General features: G+C 46.9%; 2 protein-coding genes across 11 annotated transcripts in view; one reads left to right on the top strand and one right to left on the bottom strand.

The window, feature by feature from the left end:
* KANSL3 (KAT8 regulatory NSL complex subunit 3) overlaps positions 1 to 3,587 on the bottom strand; it is a 40,474-nt gene extending 36,887 nt beyond the window's left edge. For 4 of the 10 annotated variants that reach the window (XR_013441864.1, XR_013441862.1, XM_036073719.2 and 1 more), the window contains exons 1-2: positions 3,499 to 3,587; positions 2,171 to 2,435 (exon numbers count right to left, since the gene is read on the bottom strand). Coding sequence is in view for 2 of the 10 variants with exons in the window: in XM_036073719.2 (XP_035929612.1) it covers positions 2,171 to 2,385 (215 nt within the window). In the remaining 8 variants the exon portion in view is untranslated. Of the gene's footprint in view, positions 1 to 1,639; positions 1,710 to 2,170; positions 2,436 to 3,105; positions 3,393 to 3,498 lie in introns of those variants that run through there. The other 6 variants (XR_013441867.1, XR_013441869.1, XR_013441868.1 and 3 more) reach the window with 3 other exon arrangements.
* A 53-nt stretch (positions 3,588 to 3,640) lies between these two features.
* Positions 3,641 to 15,393, top strand: part of FER1L5 (fer-1 like family member 5) — a 63,164-nt gene continuing 51,411 nt past the window's right edge. Inside the window, exons 1-5 of the mRNA XM_078056619.1 lie at positions 3,641 to 3,704; positions 9,961 to 10,198; positions 12,148 to 12,200; positions 13,049 to 13,140; positions 13,864 to 13,972. Coding sequence (XP_077912745.1) covers positions 10,114 to 10,198; positions 12,148 to 12,200; positions 13,049 to 13,140; positions 13,864 to 13,972 — 339 coding nt within the window. The 5' untranslated portion in view covers positions 3,641 to 3,704; positions 9,961 to 10,113. The remainder of the gene's footprint in view (positions 3,705 to 9,960; positions 10,199 to 12,147; positions 12,201 to 13,048; positions 13,141 to 13,863; positions 13,973 to 15,393) is intronic.

Genomic DNA, 15,393 nt, shown 5'->3' on the forward strand with positions numbered 1-15,393 from the left:
ATCTTTCCCACACTTGTCTAGATCTCTGCCCTCTGACATGCTGTTATGTGCTGGGGGGAACACAAAGTCATTTTAAAATGTGTCTACATAAAAAATGACAAACAGCTATTTTTGTTAAAAGACAAAAATATTCCATAAAGCAAACAGTTGACTGCCTAGATGTACTTTCCAATACAGTAACTATAAGCCACATGCAACTATTTCAATTAATAAAAATTAAGCAGAACTAAAAATTCAGTTCCTCGGTTACACTAGCCACATTTCAAGTGCTCAATAGACATATGTGGCTAGCAGCTCCCACATTAGACAGCACAGATACAGAACGTTTTTCTCATTGCAAAGAGTTCTGTTGGACAGTGCTGGTTTTAAATTATTCATACAAACTTTCCCTTTCATTAGCAAGTCAACTGGTAATTATATGCTATAAAAGCCTATGATTGTCTAAGACAAATCACCTGGAATGTAGACACCTTATTTAACTCACTGTTTAAGGAGTCTAGAACAGAAACAAACAGAAATGGATATGTGATGGATCTTTCATATTTTAAAATGTTAATTAAATCCTAGTGCCATAAGGGCTCTTCACTGCACCAAACTAGTCACTCAAAATTCTATGCCAATCAAAATGGTCTCCTGGCTGTCTATCAAACATCACTTTAACGTTTTGACCCCAATGATGATCTTATTGCATCTATTCCCAATGGCTGGAATAATTACATCATTATGAAATGAAGTGAAATATATGCAGCTAGATTTGGTGCTGGATGAAAGAGCTGATTACCTTCTCTGGACCAGACATTGAGCTAGGCACTTAGACTTGTATGCCTAAAAGAGAACTCCAGATTTCACCATTCCTAACCTATCCCCCAGTCTTCCCCAACTCACAGTACTACTCAGCTACCCAAGCCAAAAATCTGACTCATCCTAATTTCACCTTTTCCCTGTCTTTCCAATTCACCACGGCAGGTCCTGTTGGTTCTACCTATGAAATAGATCTCAAGGTCATCCTTTTTCTTCATCTGTACTATTCCTGCCTCTACTCAACCTATCATGATCTCTGGCCCCCACTACTGCAATGGTATCCTAGCAGGTCTTCTATTTCCACTACTGAATTGTATCTATTCAACAAAAATTCAAAGCAATCTTTTAAAAATATAAATCCAGGCGCCTGGGTGGCTCAGTCATTAAGCATCTGCCTTCGGCTCAGGTCATGATCCCAGGGTCCTGGGATCGAGTCCCGCATAAAATCTTAAAAAAAAAAAAAAAAAAACACACCACTATTCTATTCATGTTTAAAACACACACATCATGGTATCTCTAGCTCATTAAGGCTCAACAGAAGATGTAAAGAAGCAAAATACAAGATCTCTATTCACCAACAAACCTAAAACCTGTCCTAGAGGAAAGATAAGACATTCGATTAGATTAAAACAAACAAAGAAAAAAAGTCTCTTCCCCCCAAAAAAGTTTACAAAATTATTAAGGGTATGATTTGATCATCAAAATAAAATATATCAATCAATCTTGAAATAAAATTAGGATAACTTAAAGCTCAAAAGAACTGCTAAACAAGTTTATTAGGCCAAATGTAATTGTATCACATATTACATAGTAAATTTATAAAAAAAAAAGTCCTTACCCTATAATGTAGGCCAGTTGAAAATACAATCAGACCTAGGAAGGGTTTACATCAACCCGTGGGTGACAAGCTAAGAGAGAAAGCAAGGCGGAATAGGTCTTGGAATATGCTCCTAAACTTTGCTGGGTGAAGCCAGAAAAAGGAAATCACGTTACCTCAAAAAGGTTATCATTGCCAGTGATGGAGCAAGCCAGAACACTGGAGTAAAGGAAATGAGTCTAATTCTGAGTGACAATTTTTAAAAAATCAACTCTTCTGTCTTTTTCATCCCCAGCTAAATAATCCTCTTTCCATACAAGTCCTATTAACTACGTGGAATATGTTGTTTGCTTTCCTAACTTGTTAGATGTCTTGAATGCAGATGTCTACATATAGGCCGGATAACCTCACACTGCCTAACAGAGATGCCTTAAGTAAATATCCAAGGCCCCCATACAATCTCCCACAATAAAATCCTTTCTAATCCCCACCATCTGATTACTGTCCAGTTAGAGGGCAAGGGCAGCCCTTAGGAGAGAAGCCCAAACTCACATGGTACTTTCATGCTGCCTCCGGGGAGTAACAAAGAGCATGCGCGTGGGGCGAGCACTACTGGCATCGGGGTGGGCACTCCATGGCTTGGCATAGCTATGATCCAGAAAAACCAGGTCCAGCTCCCGCTCGTGCACTGAAAGCTGAAAGAGCAGCGAGGTGCCCATACGCCGCGCTGAAGTCTGGAAGTCCCTCTCCCCACCCCGGTGGGCCATGTCAGTAGAGGGCCAGCAAGTCAGAGAATGGGTATCTGCATGCTAGTCACCTGCAGTGAAAAGTTTCGGTTGAAGGCAATTCAAAGATTCTAAATTTCTTCCAACCTAGAATAATATCTAATATCCTTCTTACTTTTGTGACTTTCTATCATTCATAATTGAGTATCCATTACACCACAGACCCTTGCCCACCATAGGAAGGGCTCCTGAGATCCCACACCACCCCCAAAAAAGGCTATTGGCACCACAGGATCCTCCATACTCAATCCCTACAAAATTCGTTTACTGGACAGCTGATTGACTCCACTGTTCACAAAGACCTCACATGGACACATACTAAACTTGCTTGGCCAGCACCACAAATTCCTATGCAGGCAGGAAGGGTTCTGGCAAACACGAATCACAAACATTCATTCTTCCAAAGCTAAGGGGCTCCGTCGCTCCATTGCTTCACACCATTCCCCAAATACTCAGAGCCGTCTCCGCGGCCAGAGCGGGAGCACCCCAGGAACAGCAGGGCAACGTGGGCCTCTAGGAAGCCCTTCAAGCCTCTTTCTTATGTTAAAAGTTTTGCAACTACTTGCTAATGCCCTGGAGTCCTTAAAATATCCAAATGAGAGCTCCTGCCCAAAGGCTGCAGCAAAACGCTATCCCAGGAAGCCCCCTCTCCCCCGCCCCAGGGTGGGTAGTCCCCGGCAAACCGCCCGGTACTCCACGTACCCCTCCGGGGGTCTCGCCACTGAGCCTCGAAACGCCCCATCTAGTAGGCAGGGCTTATAATTCGCACTGTATAGACGGAGGCGCCGGCTCGGGGGGAGATGAAGCGACTTGGCCAAGGTCACCGAGAGTTCGCGACGAGGAGGAGCCGCCTCGCACCCGCCTCCCGCCCGCGTCACGGGCCCGGGCCCGGCCGGGCTCCCGCGTCACGGCGGCCCAAGTCCGTCCCCGGCCCAACGCGCCCGTCCGACCCCAGCCGCCCTGGCCCCGGGCTCTAGCCCCCGATCCCCGCATGCCCCGGGAGTCCTGAAGCCCTCGCCGAGACCCCCGCTCGCCCCGACCCCGGGCCGCAACCCGCCGGACCCGCCACCCCGCCGAAGCCGGCCCTTCCCTCACCCGCAATCGCCGGGCCGCGCGCTCGGCCCGGGCCGGATCCCTGCGCGCGTGCGCGTTACCGCCTCCACGCCCGGCGCCCCGTAAAATGCGGAAGCGGATTATCGCCTGAAGAGGGCGGTGAGCGGCAAAACCCGGAAAGGGAGTGGCTGCGGCCACAAAGGCGGGAAGAGGAGCACCAGGAGGCGCGCGGGTCTCCCAAGCAGAAAGTGAGCACTCAGTCCAGAGTTGAGACCACCGCCCTGCCGCTGAGGAGTTTAATGAGGCAGTGCGGCTCAAGGTAGAGATCAGACTTGGCGGGTTGGAATCTCAGCTCCAACCCTTAACTCCATGGCTTTATGACCCCAGCAAGATCTCAGGGTCCCCCCTCATCTCTAAATGTGCAAGTACTTCACTGGGCAGCTGAGAGAATGAAATGAGTAATTGTGGTAACGTGGCAGGAGTACAAATAGATCTCAGGATGGTAATTACCATGGGGGGTCCCCAGAATGTCCTACAAGAAGAAAGATGTACCACGAAGGGATTGGGGTGATGTCATGAAGGGGAAGTCACCTAAGGTTGAACTCTGAAGGACCAGGCCATTGCAGAGGGATTGGAAAGGTTAGTAAGGGCCCAGGCGGGGACAGCAAATGGGCCAAGTACAGCCCAATACCATTTTCTTTGGTTTACCCACTGCTTTTGCAAATTTTTTTTTTTTTGAGAGAGAGAGAGAGCGAGAGAGAGAGAGAGCGCGTGCGCGCGAGTGCGTGCGCACTAACAAGCCAGAGAGCGAGTGGGGGAGGGGCGGAGGGCGAGGGAGAGAGAATCTTGGGCAGATCCACCCCCACCCCACCCCCCACCCCCGGCTGGACACGGAGCCCAGGCAGGGCTTGATCTCAAGACCCTGAGGGCAAGACCTGAGCGAAAATCAAGAGTTGGGCTCTTAACCGAACGAGCCACCCAGGTTTCCCTAATTGCAAACATTTTTAAACTAGGGAGATTTCATGTAAAAATCCAGATTTCTGCACTCTCTTAAAAAGTTGGAGGCTGTGGCAGCACGGGACTCACCTTCCAGCGTGGCAGGCATAAAGGCTGCATATGCCCTCACTCTGGCCACCTTCACTAGGTGTCCTTGTCCCCCCTGGCATTTGATTCATTACCCAGGCTATACCACAAACAGGCACACACACCCCACCCCCAGGCTAGAATTAAGTGTAGGTGTGCCTGGGGTGGAAAACAATCAAGAGTCAAGTCCAGTCATTCTGGGGTGATTAGTGGATTGGTTCAGCTCATTTTGGTTGCCTCTCAGGGCAGGAGTGAGACAACTGAAATACCACTGATGGAAGGAGGTCCAGAGACCAGCCAAAAGAAAGAAACACAGTGCTTCAGAGGGCGTGTGCAATGCAACACAGAGCCCTCAGTGCCCAGAGGAAAGATGGAAGGTCCGGGAGTGGGGAGGCAGTAGAGAGAAAGGAGGCAAACTGGTCATTTCACGATTCTGGACGGTTTCCAACAGGATAGTGAGTGTTCTCTATAGCAGAGAGGTCAAACCCTTAACACTTTCTTTGCAGGGGTTTTTCCAGTGCCTTGGCGGACATGATTAATCAATCACAGTCCACTGTGACCCCAGATGCAACTTCAAAATCATTTTCTCCACACAGGACTCTAGGTTGTCACTACCAATTGATTAGAGTTGGCCGTCTCCTCTCTAAAATGTCTTTCCTTCTGATATCCTGGAGGATACACTTGGCATTCAGTCATTCGTTCGCAAATATTTCTTAAATTCCTACTATGCAATAAGTCCTATGCTAGGTGCTGAGGATACAGCACTGACGAGGCATGCTTCTTGTTAATCTACATAAATAATTGTTTAATTTACAACCGTGAAAATAAGGGCTAGCATTTAGAGAATGCCAAACAAGTTCTAAGTGACATAAATGACCTACTTCATTTAACCCTCTCAATGGCTTTATATGCTAAGTTTTATTATAGTCCTATCCAGGGAGGTAAAGTATTTTGCCCAAGGTTACATAGCTAGTAAGTATCAAAGGCAGAACTAGAAACCAGTCTGGCTCCAGAACCTAGGCATTTGACCCCTCACAACTCCACTCCCCACCATACCTACTGTGATTAGTTAAAGGGCAAGGTGATGAGCATACAGAACAGTGAGCCAGCCTTGGCTTGGGTGATGGGGTAAGTGTTCCTGTGAAGGTGACACTGAAACTGAAACCAAGAGCAGAATGAGGTAATATGGTATACACTGGGAGAGAAGATCTCTAGGAGAAGGAACGGGGATGAGGGGGGGAGGCTCTGAGAGGCAGAAGGGAGCTTGATAACATTTTTAAAAAAAGGTAACTAGGAAACAGTGGTCAGCAAGTGGAAAGAAATGAAGTTGAGAAAGAGACATAAGCCAGAGCCTGCAGGGCCCTAGATGCCCCAGTAAGAATTTTGGTACTGACCACAGATAGTAAAGAGTAGATCCTCAAAGTCAGGGGCATTAACCTTCTTTGTATCCTTCAGAGAACATAGCCCAGGACATAGGGGGTGGTTTCTGTGTTGACTGATTGATGATCGATGGATTGGTTGACAGATAGCAGGACACCAAGGCAAGAGACATGGTTCAAGATGAAAAATAAATCTTTACCACTTCACATCCACTAGAATGGCTAAAAACTCAATGGTGACACCAAAAACATGGTAAGGGGCCCTGGCTGGCTCAGTTGGAAGAGCATGCGACTCTTGGTCTTGGGGTCATAAGTTGAGCCCCATGTTTGGTGTAGAGATTACTAAAAAAAATAAACATTAAAAAAAAAGGAGTATCACAGAGCTACTGAAGGATGTTGGAAGACTTGGTCAGACTTTCAAAATAAGCAAGCAAATGAAAAAACAAATTCTTAACTTACAGGAAAACACAAAGCTATATATAAGAAAGGATATGGGGGCGCCCAGGTGGCTCAGTTGGTTAAGCATCTGACTCTTGGTTTCAGCTCACATCATGATCTTATGGGTGGTGAGATCGAGCTCCAGGTTGGGCTCTGTGCTCAGCGGGAAATCCGCTTGAAGAGTCTCTCCCTCTGCCCCTCCCCCCACTCACACATGCTTGTGCACTCTTTGTCTCTCTAAAATAAATAAATCTTAAAAAAAAAAAAAAAGGATATGGAATTAGAGTACAGTTGACCCTTGAACAACATGGGGGTTAGGGACACCAACCACCCCAACACCAACCACCCCAACTTGCACAGTTGAAAATCCATGTATAACTTTTGACTTCCCCAAAACTTAACTACTAAGTGTACTGTTGACCAGAAGCCTTACCGATAGCATAAATGGTAGATTAACACATATTTTGTATGTTATATGTGTTACATACTATATTCCAACAATAAAGTAAGCTAGAGAAAAGAAAATATTAAGAAAATCATAGAATTGGGATGCCTGGGTGGCTCAGTCAGTTAAGCATCTGCCTTCAGCTCAGGTCATGATCCCAGGGTCCCGGGATCGAGCTCCCGCATCGGGCTCCCTGCTCAGCGGGGAGTCTGTTTCTCCCTCTGCCTGCTGCTCCCCCTGCTTGTGTTCTCTCTCTCTGACAAATAAATAAATAAATAAATAAATATTTTAAAAATGAAAGAGAGAAAATAAGTTTACAGTACTGCACTGTATTTATTGAAAAAAATCCACGTACAAGTGGACCCATGCAGTTTAAACCCAAGTTGTTCACAATGGAAAAATCATCAAATTAAACTGACTTTAAGAATGGCAGCTTGGAGCACAGCAAAAAGTTGGAGTGTTTGAATTCCATTCCCAATTATGGTTGTATCTTGTTTCTTTAAACTGATTACTGTTACCACAAAGTTTGAAAGCTGCTTTTGATGTGAATAGCAAAATTCTGGTATATTGTGGCTTAAGAGTACCTATCTCAGTGTGCCTGGGTGGCTTAGTCAGTTAAGGAGCTGACTCCTGACTTCAGCTCAGGTCCTGATCTCAGGGTCATGAGATCGAGCCCCACATCTCAGGGTCATGAGATCGAGCCCCACATCCATGCTTAGCATGGAGCCTGCTTATGATTCTCTCTCTCTGCCCCTCCACCCCCAGTCTCTCTCTCTCTCAAAAAAAAAAAAAAAAAAGAATACCTGTTTCTCAGAGGAAGGTGTTATAATGTTAATGAACAGTGCCAAATACACTGTGCCTATCTTCAATTTAATCTTTGATTGTATGTTGTTTGATCAGCTCCCTTCTGTGTGATGGTACCATGCATAGAGTCAAATCCTTGTGATGTTTTATGTGGCTGTAGACTTTGGCAACATGTAAATAATGTGTAAAGCAAGTTTTTATGATTGAGGAATCAAATTTATTGAATTTTATTATTGAAAGTTGAAACTTGGCATGTATGAACAAAAACAATAAAATACTCTTTTCATGGGGAAAAAAAAAAAGCCCATGTTGTTCAGAGGTCAACTGTATATTCCTTGATCTTCAGTGAAACAATATACATCAGCATTATAATGAAAAGACTGGGTGTAGGTTTAGTCCCCAGATGAGGGGTAATTGTATTGGGAGAAGAGGATGCAGGGATGTAGGAAAGGCAGAGTGAGAGAAAGCTAAACTCACGTGCATAATAAACAGCAGTAGCAATGTCTGAAAGTGATGAATGGGGAATTGGGGGAGAGAGAAACTAGGAGGCAGGAAGGAGTGAGGGATGGGGTAAGAGCTGACTTAATAGCCAGTGTCTCAAATTGAAAAATTCAAGGGATGCTATTTAGAAACATAGAGATTAATACTAGAAGAAATGACCCAAAATGAGCAGTGCCTGCCCCTTGTCTCCCACTGTTTATTCTCTCTCCCTGGCACTTATCCCAGGCCAGGCTTCTGCTCTTTTTCTATTTATTCTCCCATCAGTGCTGTGTAGGGATTCGTATCTTCCTTCTGCCCCTGTTCCTTCCTCAGCACATCACTCTTACTGTTTTTCATTCTTTTCTAATTTGGGAGGTGATAAATGGTATCTTCTTGCATTTCTTTGCTTATTAATGGGCTTGAATTTTTTTTTTTTACATCTTTCTCTCTCTCTTTTTTTTTGGCTCTTGAATCCAATTTGGCAAAGTGATAAATGGTATCTCACTGAGTTTCTTTGATTATTAAAGAGACTGAATTTTTTTTCACATCATTTTGTTTGTCCATTTGGCAATCAGCTATTATAAACTTTCCCTCATCTTCCTTGGGAGTATTCATCTTCTTACTAAATTATAAAAGCTCATGGTAGGGGCACCTGGCTGGCTCAGTTGGTGGAGCATGCAACTCTTGATCTCGGGGTTGTGAGTTCAAGCCCCATGTTGGATGTAGAGATTACTTTAAAAAAAAAAAATCTTAGGGGAGCCTGTGTGGCACAGTTGGTTGAGCATCCAACTCTTGGTTTTGGCTCAGGTCATGATCCCAGGGTCCTGGGTTCAGGCCCTGCGTCGGGCTCCCTGCTCAGTGGGGAATCTGGTTCTCCCTCTGCCCCTCACTCTGCTTATGCTCTCACTCTCTCTGTCTCTCTCTCAAATAAATAAAATCTTAAAAAAAAAAAAAAGAAGGCACAGTAAGCTTACTATTCAATTGTTTCATCAACTAAGACACATTTTTAAAACGTCCATTAATCTTCCCGCTATTGGATAAGATGTAATTTATACACTATTCAAACCTGAAGCAGTAAAACGCTTAGTGTGGACAAGACAAGAGCAAATGACCCAGCTCCATCCTCATGACGAGAGGCCTTGAGAGCAGTCAAGATGCCACAGCAAAATTGTATTGACCTTGAGATTTTTTTTTTAACCTTAAAATCAGCTGGCATAAAAGCTCATTAATTAAAAAGCTCATTTCCCTTTGTTAAAGACAGACTCATATCTGGACTTAGGCTCCCTTTAGAAAAAGGAGGCATGGGGAACCTGGGGAGCTCAGTTGGTTAAGTGTCCAACTCCTGATCTCAGCTCAGGTCATGATCTCAGGGTCGTGAGATTGAGCCCTGTGTCAGGCTCCAAGCTCAGCCGAAAGTGTGCTTAAGATTCTCTCTTTCCTTCTGCCCCTCCCCCACTGCTCTCTCTCTCTCTCTCTCTCTCTCTCAAATAAACAAATAAATCTTAAAAAAAAAAAAAAAGAGGCCTACATATTTGCTTATGCATTAAGAAGGGCTTCTCCTGAATTGTCCTTGAAATGGTCTTTGATTTACCTATTCCTTTTCCCATATCACCTCACTTCTCTTATTTTCTCATTTAAATTGTGGGACTTTAGCAATGATTCACTCCAGATAACTTGCTTATTTATATAAAGAGGAAACACTACCCTTATACCTGATCATGAAATCAGAGGGACAGTGAGAATAAGAGAGAAAGAAAAAGAAAGAGGAAACGCCAAGCAGCCAAATCATTTTGTTTGTACAGGCCTAGTCACCTCAAGCCACTGGCTTCGTACTCCTTGTGACTTCCTCCTGTCCTTCCCTCCATTCCTCTCCAGAACCAAGAACCTCCCACCTTTGTGACATCACCTCTACTGCTAAGCAACAGGCCCGGGGCTCTCCTCACCCCGTGAGCCCTGGGAGAACGTTGGACCAAGGTGCTCCAAGAAGGAGCTCCGCTGCAGAGAAAAGGAGGGAAGTAGGGGGAGGACATGCTGCGGCTTGTGGTGGAGTCAGCCACGATTAACCCGCCCCTCAGCCCCCCACCCAGACCCTGCGTGTCTGCCTACTTCCGAGGTGAGAGCCAGGCTCTGGGATGGGAGAGACGAGCCCCGAGAGGCAACATGCACTTGGTGAAAAAATAGACTCATGGGGGCCCTCCTCTGTAAAAGATGCCCTGTGTGGCAGAAAGGCGGGGTAGACATCATCCGGTTCTTTCGAGACTTGGCTTTATTGCCATTATTTCTCCTATTATGACATCTCTACCTCCCATTTTTTCCAGGGGACTGGCTACGGGAAAAAGAGAAGATTAATACTTCCCGAGCTGCTTCTGTGAACTAGGACTGTGCCACACATTGAGGTTTAAAAAAAAAAAAAAAAACCTGCTTCATAGGCTTGATGTGAGGATTTTAAAAGACAATATATGTACAGCTCTCATACAACCTCCAATAGTAACTATTCGATCCTAATGAGTGACCTTTACAACCAACAAAGCGTTTTCGTAAACATAATGATTTTTGCTCCTCACAACAATCCCATGAGGCAAATGAGGCAAGATTTATTGTCTCCATTTTTTATAGGTAAGGAAAAATGTCCACGAAGGTTGGCGGGGGGCGGGGGGGGGGTGAGAGGATTTAGGAGGCAACACGAAAGAGATTAAGCGTGTCTACACAACACAGAGCTGGGAGCAGGAAGGGAAGAAGGGCAAGAGAAATGGACAGTCTGTCTGCTGGTGGATATGGGCAAATGAGGTTTCCGAGCACGTGCGGGGAGTGAGAAAATCGGGGTCAAGAGAAAGAAGGCACAGTTGTTTCTATAATAGGTATGAGTAAAGAATGAAGTCCTTAAGTTTTTTTCTGGTTTGTGAAACTGTGCTCACTGAACGTGACAACACCCCTCAGAGAGTGGACATTTGGGACTCTGGGCTCACAGGACAATCCATACGCGTTTATGTCCCCAGGTACAGGTTTAAAGAGGCATAGTGGACATTCAGTGTGTCTTTGCCATGAGCCAAGGAACAGCCTGATTCTGAGCCTTCTTTCCTACCATTCCACGGACGTGATCTTTCTCCTCCCAGAAATACCTCTTACAAAGATGCCTAAGTCCCAGACTCCTGGGTTTGCTCACAAATTTACCTATAAATTCTTAATAACTGAATGTTTGTTTGATATTTTTTATTCCTTTTTCACCTTTCTGAGCCCCTCTTCCCCCATATACCATCCACTACCCTGCACCCCTTCCGACTACCCAACAGGTGCATGCTTGCACACACACTGTCTCCCCCTCTTTCATACATTCTTTCCTTGGGAAGAATCTCAAAGTAATTTAGCAATTTAAAGGTTCTTTGCAGGGCTATCAGCTGTTCTTTGTTAAAGATGTTTCTGGAGGAGGGGAATTTTAGTGGATGAAGAACTTTTAACCCATTAGAGATGTTTTGGCATGTCTTAGGGTCCACTAGGCTTTGCTCTGGTAACAAATAAAACTTTAGATCTCAGTGCCTTAATACAATAAAAGTTTACCTCTTGCTCACACCAAGTCCTACATCAAGGGGGGCAGCAATCCTGAGGGGCTCCTCCAAGCAGCGGTTTAGGGACCAGCTGCTTGCTGCTTGTGGCTGCAAAGTCATCCTGGCACCACCCTGCCCGCAGCTGGTGAGGATGGGTGTGCGGAGTGGGGAGAGGAAGAACGTCATGGGAGATTTTAGGAGCCAGTCGTGGCAGTGGTGAAAATCGCTCCCACGCTGCACTGGCCAGAACGAGTTACAAGGCACCACCTGGCTGCAAGATGGCTAGGAACTACGTTCCAAGGAAGAAAATGAAGTGAACACAGCATCTGTCACATGGCATGATGCTACTCTTACAAAAAGTGAGAAATTTTGAAACCCCCCAGCGTAAGAATCCATGCCATATCACATCTGCCAACATAGACTTGAAGTGTTCTTGGAGTCCTACCTCTCTTTACCACACTTAAACCTAGACTTTGAAATATTTCCTGCCACCAATAACTGCCCCTTGGTATCCTTGCAGATATCAAGAAGAGAACTCATGAAGCGGAAGGGAATAACCCCACATGGAATGAGGTAAAACTCATCAGGACAAACCCAAAAGAAGCAATGACAACCCTAAGAGTGAGGTCGGGTCCTGGCCATGCTCAGAATTCTAGGGAGAGGACCGGGAGCGGCATAAGCTTTCCCCAAGTCCAGGGCGTCTGGACTGGGAGTAGCCCCTGAGCTGATACGGCTGTGCGGGCCTGAGGGCCCATAGCTGTTCTTGGCCCTTCTCCTCCACTCTGAGGATGGACCATGATATGGCCATCTTGTCCAACCTGGCCATACTGATGTTCCCAGAAACCTGAAGCAGAGACAGGGTTCCCTGTGTAGGATCCATCCCTCTCCTCTTCCATCCATCCATGTCCCCCACCCCCACCCCGGGTCCCCACACCCCTTCACTCCTGACACACCGATGATATTGCAGTTACACTGCAGAGCCCAGGTAGGATGCTCAGCACCTTGGTGAAAGGTAGCTAATGCCATCCTCTTAGGAAACTAGACTTGAGGGCGCCTGGGTGGCTCAGTCGTTAAGCGTCTGCCTTTGGCTCAGGTCATGATCCCAGGGTCCTGGGATCGAGCCCCACATCGGGCTCCCTGCTCTGCGGGAAGCCTGCTTCTCCCTCTCCCACTCCCCCTGCCTGTGTTCTCTCTCTCGCTGTCTCTCTCTGTCAAATAAATAAATAAAATCTTAAAAAAAAAAAAAAGTCCGGGTTGAGGATTCATATTTAAAAAAAAAAAAAGGAAACTAGACTTGAGAGAGGTTCCTTAGTTCAAGAGAAACACAGGGCCAGCCTGTTCCCTGCATCTTTCCCCATTTTCTAGAAGGATGGGATGGGGAGGGTGGAGGAAGGATGCTGATCTCTCTGTGCCTCCCACAGACCCTGATCTGGTACCTCTGGGACCGCCCCCTACAAAATGACTCTTTTCTGCAAATCATCCTTCGGGACATGGGCGCAGCAAAGAAGGACAGGTGAGGCAGAGAAAGGCAGGAGGCTGGCTCTCTGACCAAAGCAACAGCACTGGCTGCATCTCCTGGCTTGAATCCATAACTCAGGCTGCAAGGACCAGAACCCACTCCAGCCAGCTAATGGGACCAAAAAAAAAAAAAGGTGGGGGATTTATGGGAGGGTGGTGAGGCTGGGAGTGCAGAGAGACCAGAATCAGGAACCTGGGAAGCCAGGGACAGTTTTGCAGATCCTGAAGCCACAGGATCTCAAATCTCTGCTTCTCTCTGCCCAATCCTGGCTTCTTATTGTGGCCCCATTCTAGTGCCCAGCAGGGACCAACACCCACTGAGACTGAATCTATGGCCTCCCAAGTCAAAATTCCTAGGACGGAGACTCTGATTGGCTCAGCTTCCATCAGGTGTCCAGCCCCTGGTCCAATCAGCTGTTACTTGGCACTGTTTCTATTCAGGAGGAGTGTGGGAGCAGAACTTCTGGGAAGGAGCTGGGCAGGGCAGAGCCACTAACTGGGGCACCCACTGCTCATAGCCCCAAAGTCAGTTCTCAGAGACGTGAGAGCCCTACATCCTCTGGTGGGTTCTCCACATCACTGCCTCCTTCCTACAGCCTCTCTCTGTGGACAGCACAGCCTATAGGAGAGAAAACCCTCTCTAGATAAAGTCATGCCTGGGACAGAAGACACTGTGTCCCCTGACTCTGGATCTCATATGTGCTCCTTGTCTCCCCAGGTTCATTGGCCTGGCCACAATACTGCTCCAGCCCTTGGTGAAAAAACCGAGTGAGGTCCTTATCGTGAAGGACCTGAACCTGCTTAACCATCTCATGATGTCCACAGATGTGAGTTGGGCCCCAGGAAGGGTGGCTGGAAGAGTGGGGGCAGCCGGTGAAGTTGGGGGCCAGTGCCCCCACCAGAGAGCACTTCCTGCCCTAGGAGGCCCCCTCACACTGCTATCATCTCCCTGACCTCCCCATCCCGCCATCCCTCCACCCACCCACCCTTCCTCCCACCCCTACATCCATCCTTTTAGATTGATTATTTAGTCAGTTGTCCATTGGATGACAGCACCTGTGTTAGTTAGGCCTGAGATACAAAACTGAGTGAAGTCCACGTCCACTGGAGTAGGCATCCCTCCCAGTGACAAGAGGTCCAGCACAAGGGGCAGGTAGGCTAGGTCACTGAAGACAGGACAAAGTGAATGATTCCGTGTGGGAGGTCACAGAAGCCTTTGCAGAGGACATGATTAAGGTAAATGGAAACAAGTGAAGACCAACCAAAGGAGAATAAGCAAAGGCTATTTATGCAGAGCTGGCTAGAGCAAGGGCATCAGCCACCATCACTTGCATTTTGGCAGAGACTCAGAGGCAGGCAGAGGAGGGGGGAAGCTGTACAGCGGAAGCAGGGAAGGCTCCCAGTGTGCCCTGATTGGAGGCTGTTGGTCAGGGGAAGCTATAAGTGAACCAACGAGGAGCCGGGCATCCTATGTGGTTGATTAGGGGTGTGTATTTGGCTTTCTCTGGCTGGTCCTAAGTGGGAAGAAGGGACAAAAATGAGGGAAGCTGTCAGTTATGAATCAAGTCCTGACAATTTGGGGCCAACTGTGATGGGGCTATTGTTTGGTTGCTAGAGGAGTACTCTGACTTCCTACAAGACTGACTTAGAGCAGGCTGGCTTCCTGGGCGGGTTACTGCAGATTTATTGGGCTGGTTTCCTGAATCAATTGCTGCAGATTGTAGGTCAGAGTTCCATTTTTACATAAGATCTGGTCACTGTCCATTTGTTTATTCAGTTTCTCAGCGGGCATGAGTTTGCCCCACGGACGGGAAAGGAAGAGAATCCCAGGCAAGGGTGTAAGGTGCATGTGTGAAGGCTGGAGGGAGAGAGAGGCAGGCAGCAGGTTTGGGGAGGGTGAGCTACCACACTGCTGGCACATGGGGGTTGGGAGGATGTGAAGGGGCTGGTGGGAGAGCTGAGACTAGCTGAGACCAGGGGCCTTATGGTCTGTGCTGGTGAGCTGTGACTTCACTCTGATCGGTTAGGGCATTTTTAGGGGGCAATTCTGGCGATGGTCTAGAGGTAGGATGAGTAGTCAGAGCACTTGGAGGTCAGGAGGTCAATTAAGAGGTATTTGCAGGAGTCCCCACCTGAGGTCAGGAGATGTTGAGCTAGGAGAAGAGCTGTTGGCATCAGCGGTTCTGGACTGGTCCCAAGGCACCTCTCCCTCTCCTCCCCACCCTGCTGTACCCCCTTGTCACCGCCA

This window comes from Halichoerus grypus, chromosome 10 (assembly GCF_964656455.1).
Source record: "Halichoerus grypus chromosome 10, mHalGry1.hap1.1, whole genome shotgun sequence".
In the NCBI taxonomy this organism is placed as follows: domain Eukaryota; kingdom Metazoa; phylum Chordata; class Mammalia; order Carnivora; family Phocidae; genus Halichoerus; species Halichoerus grypus.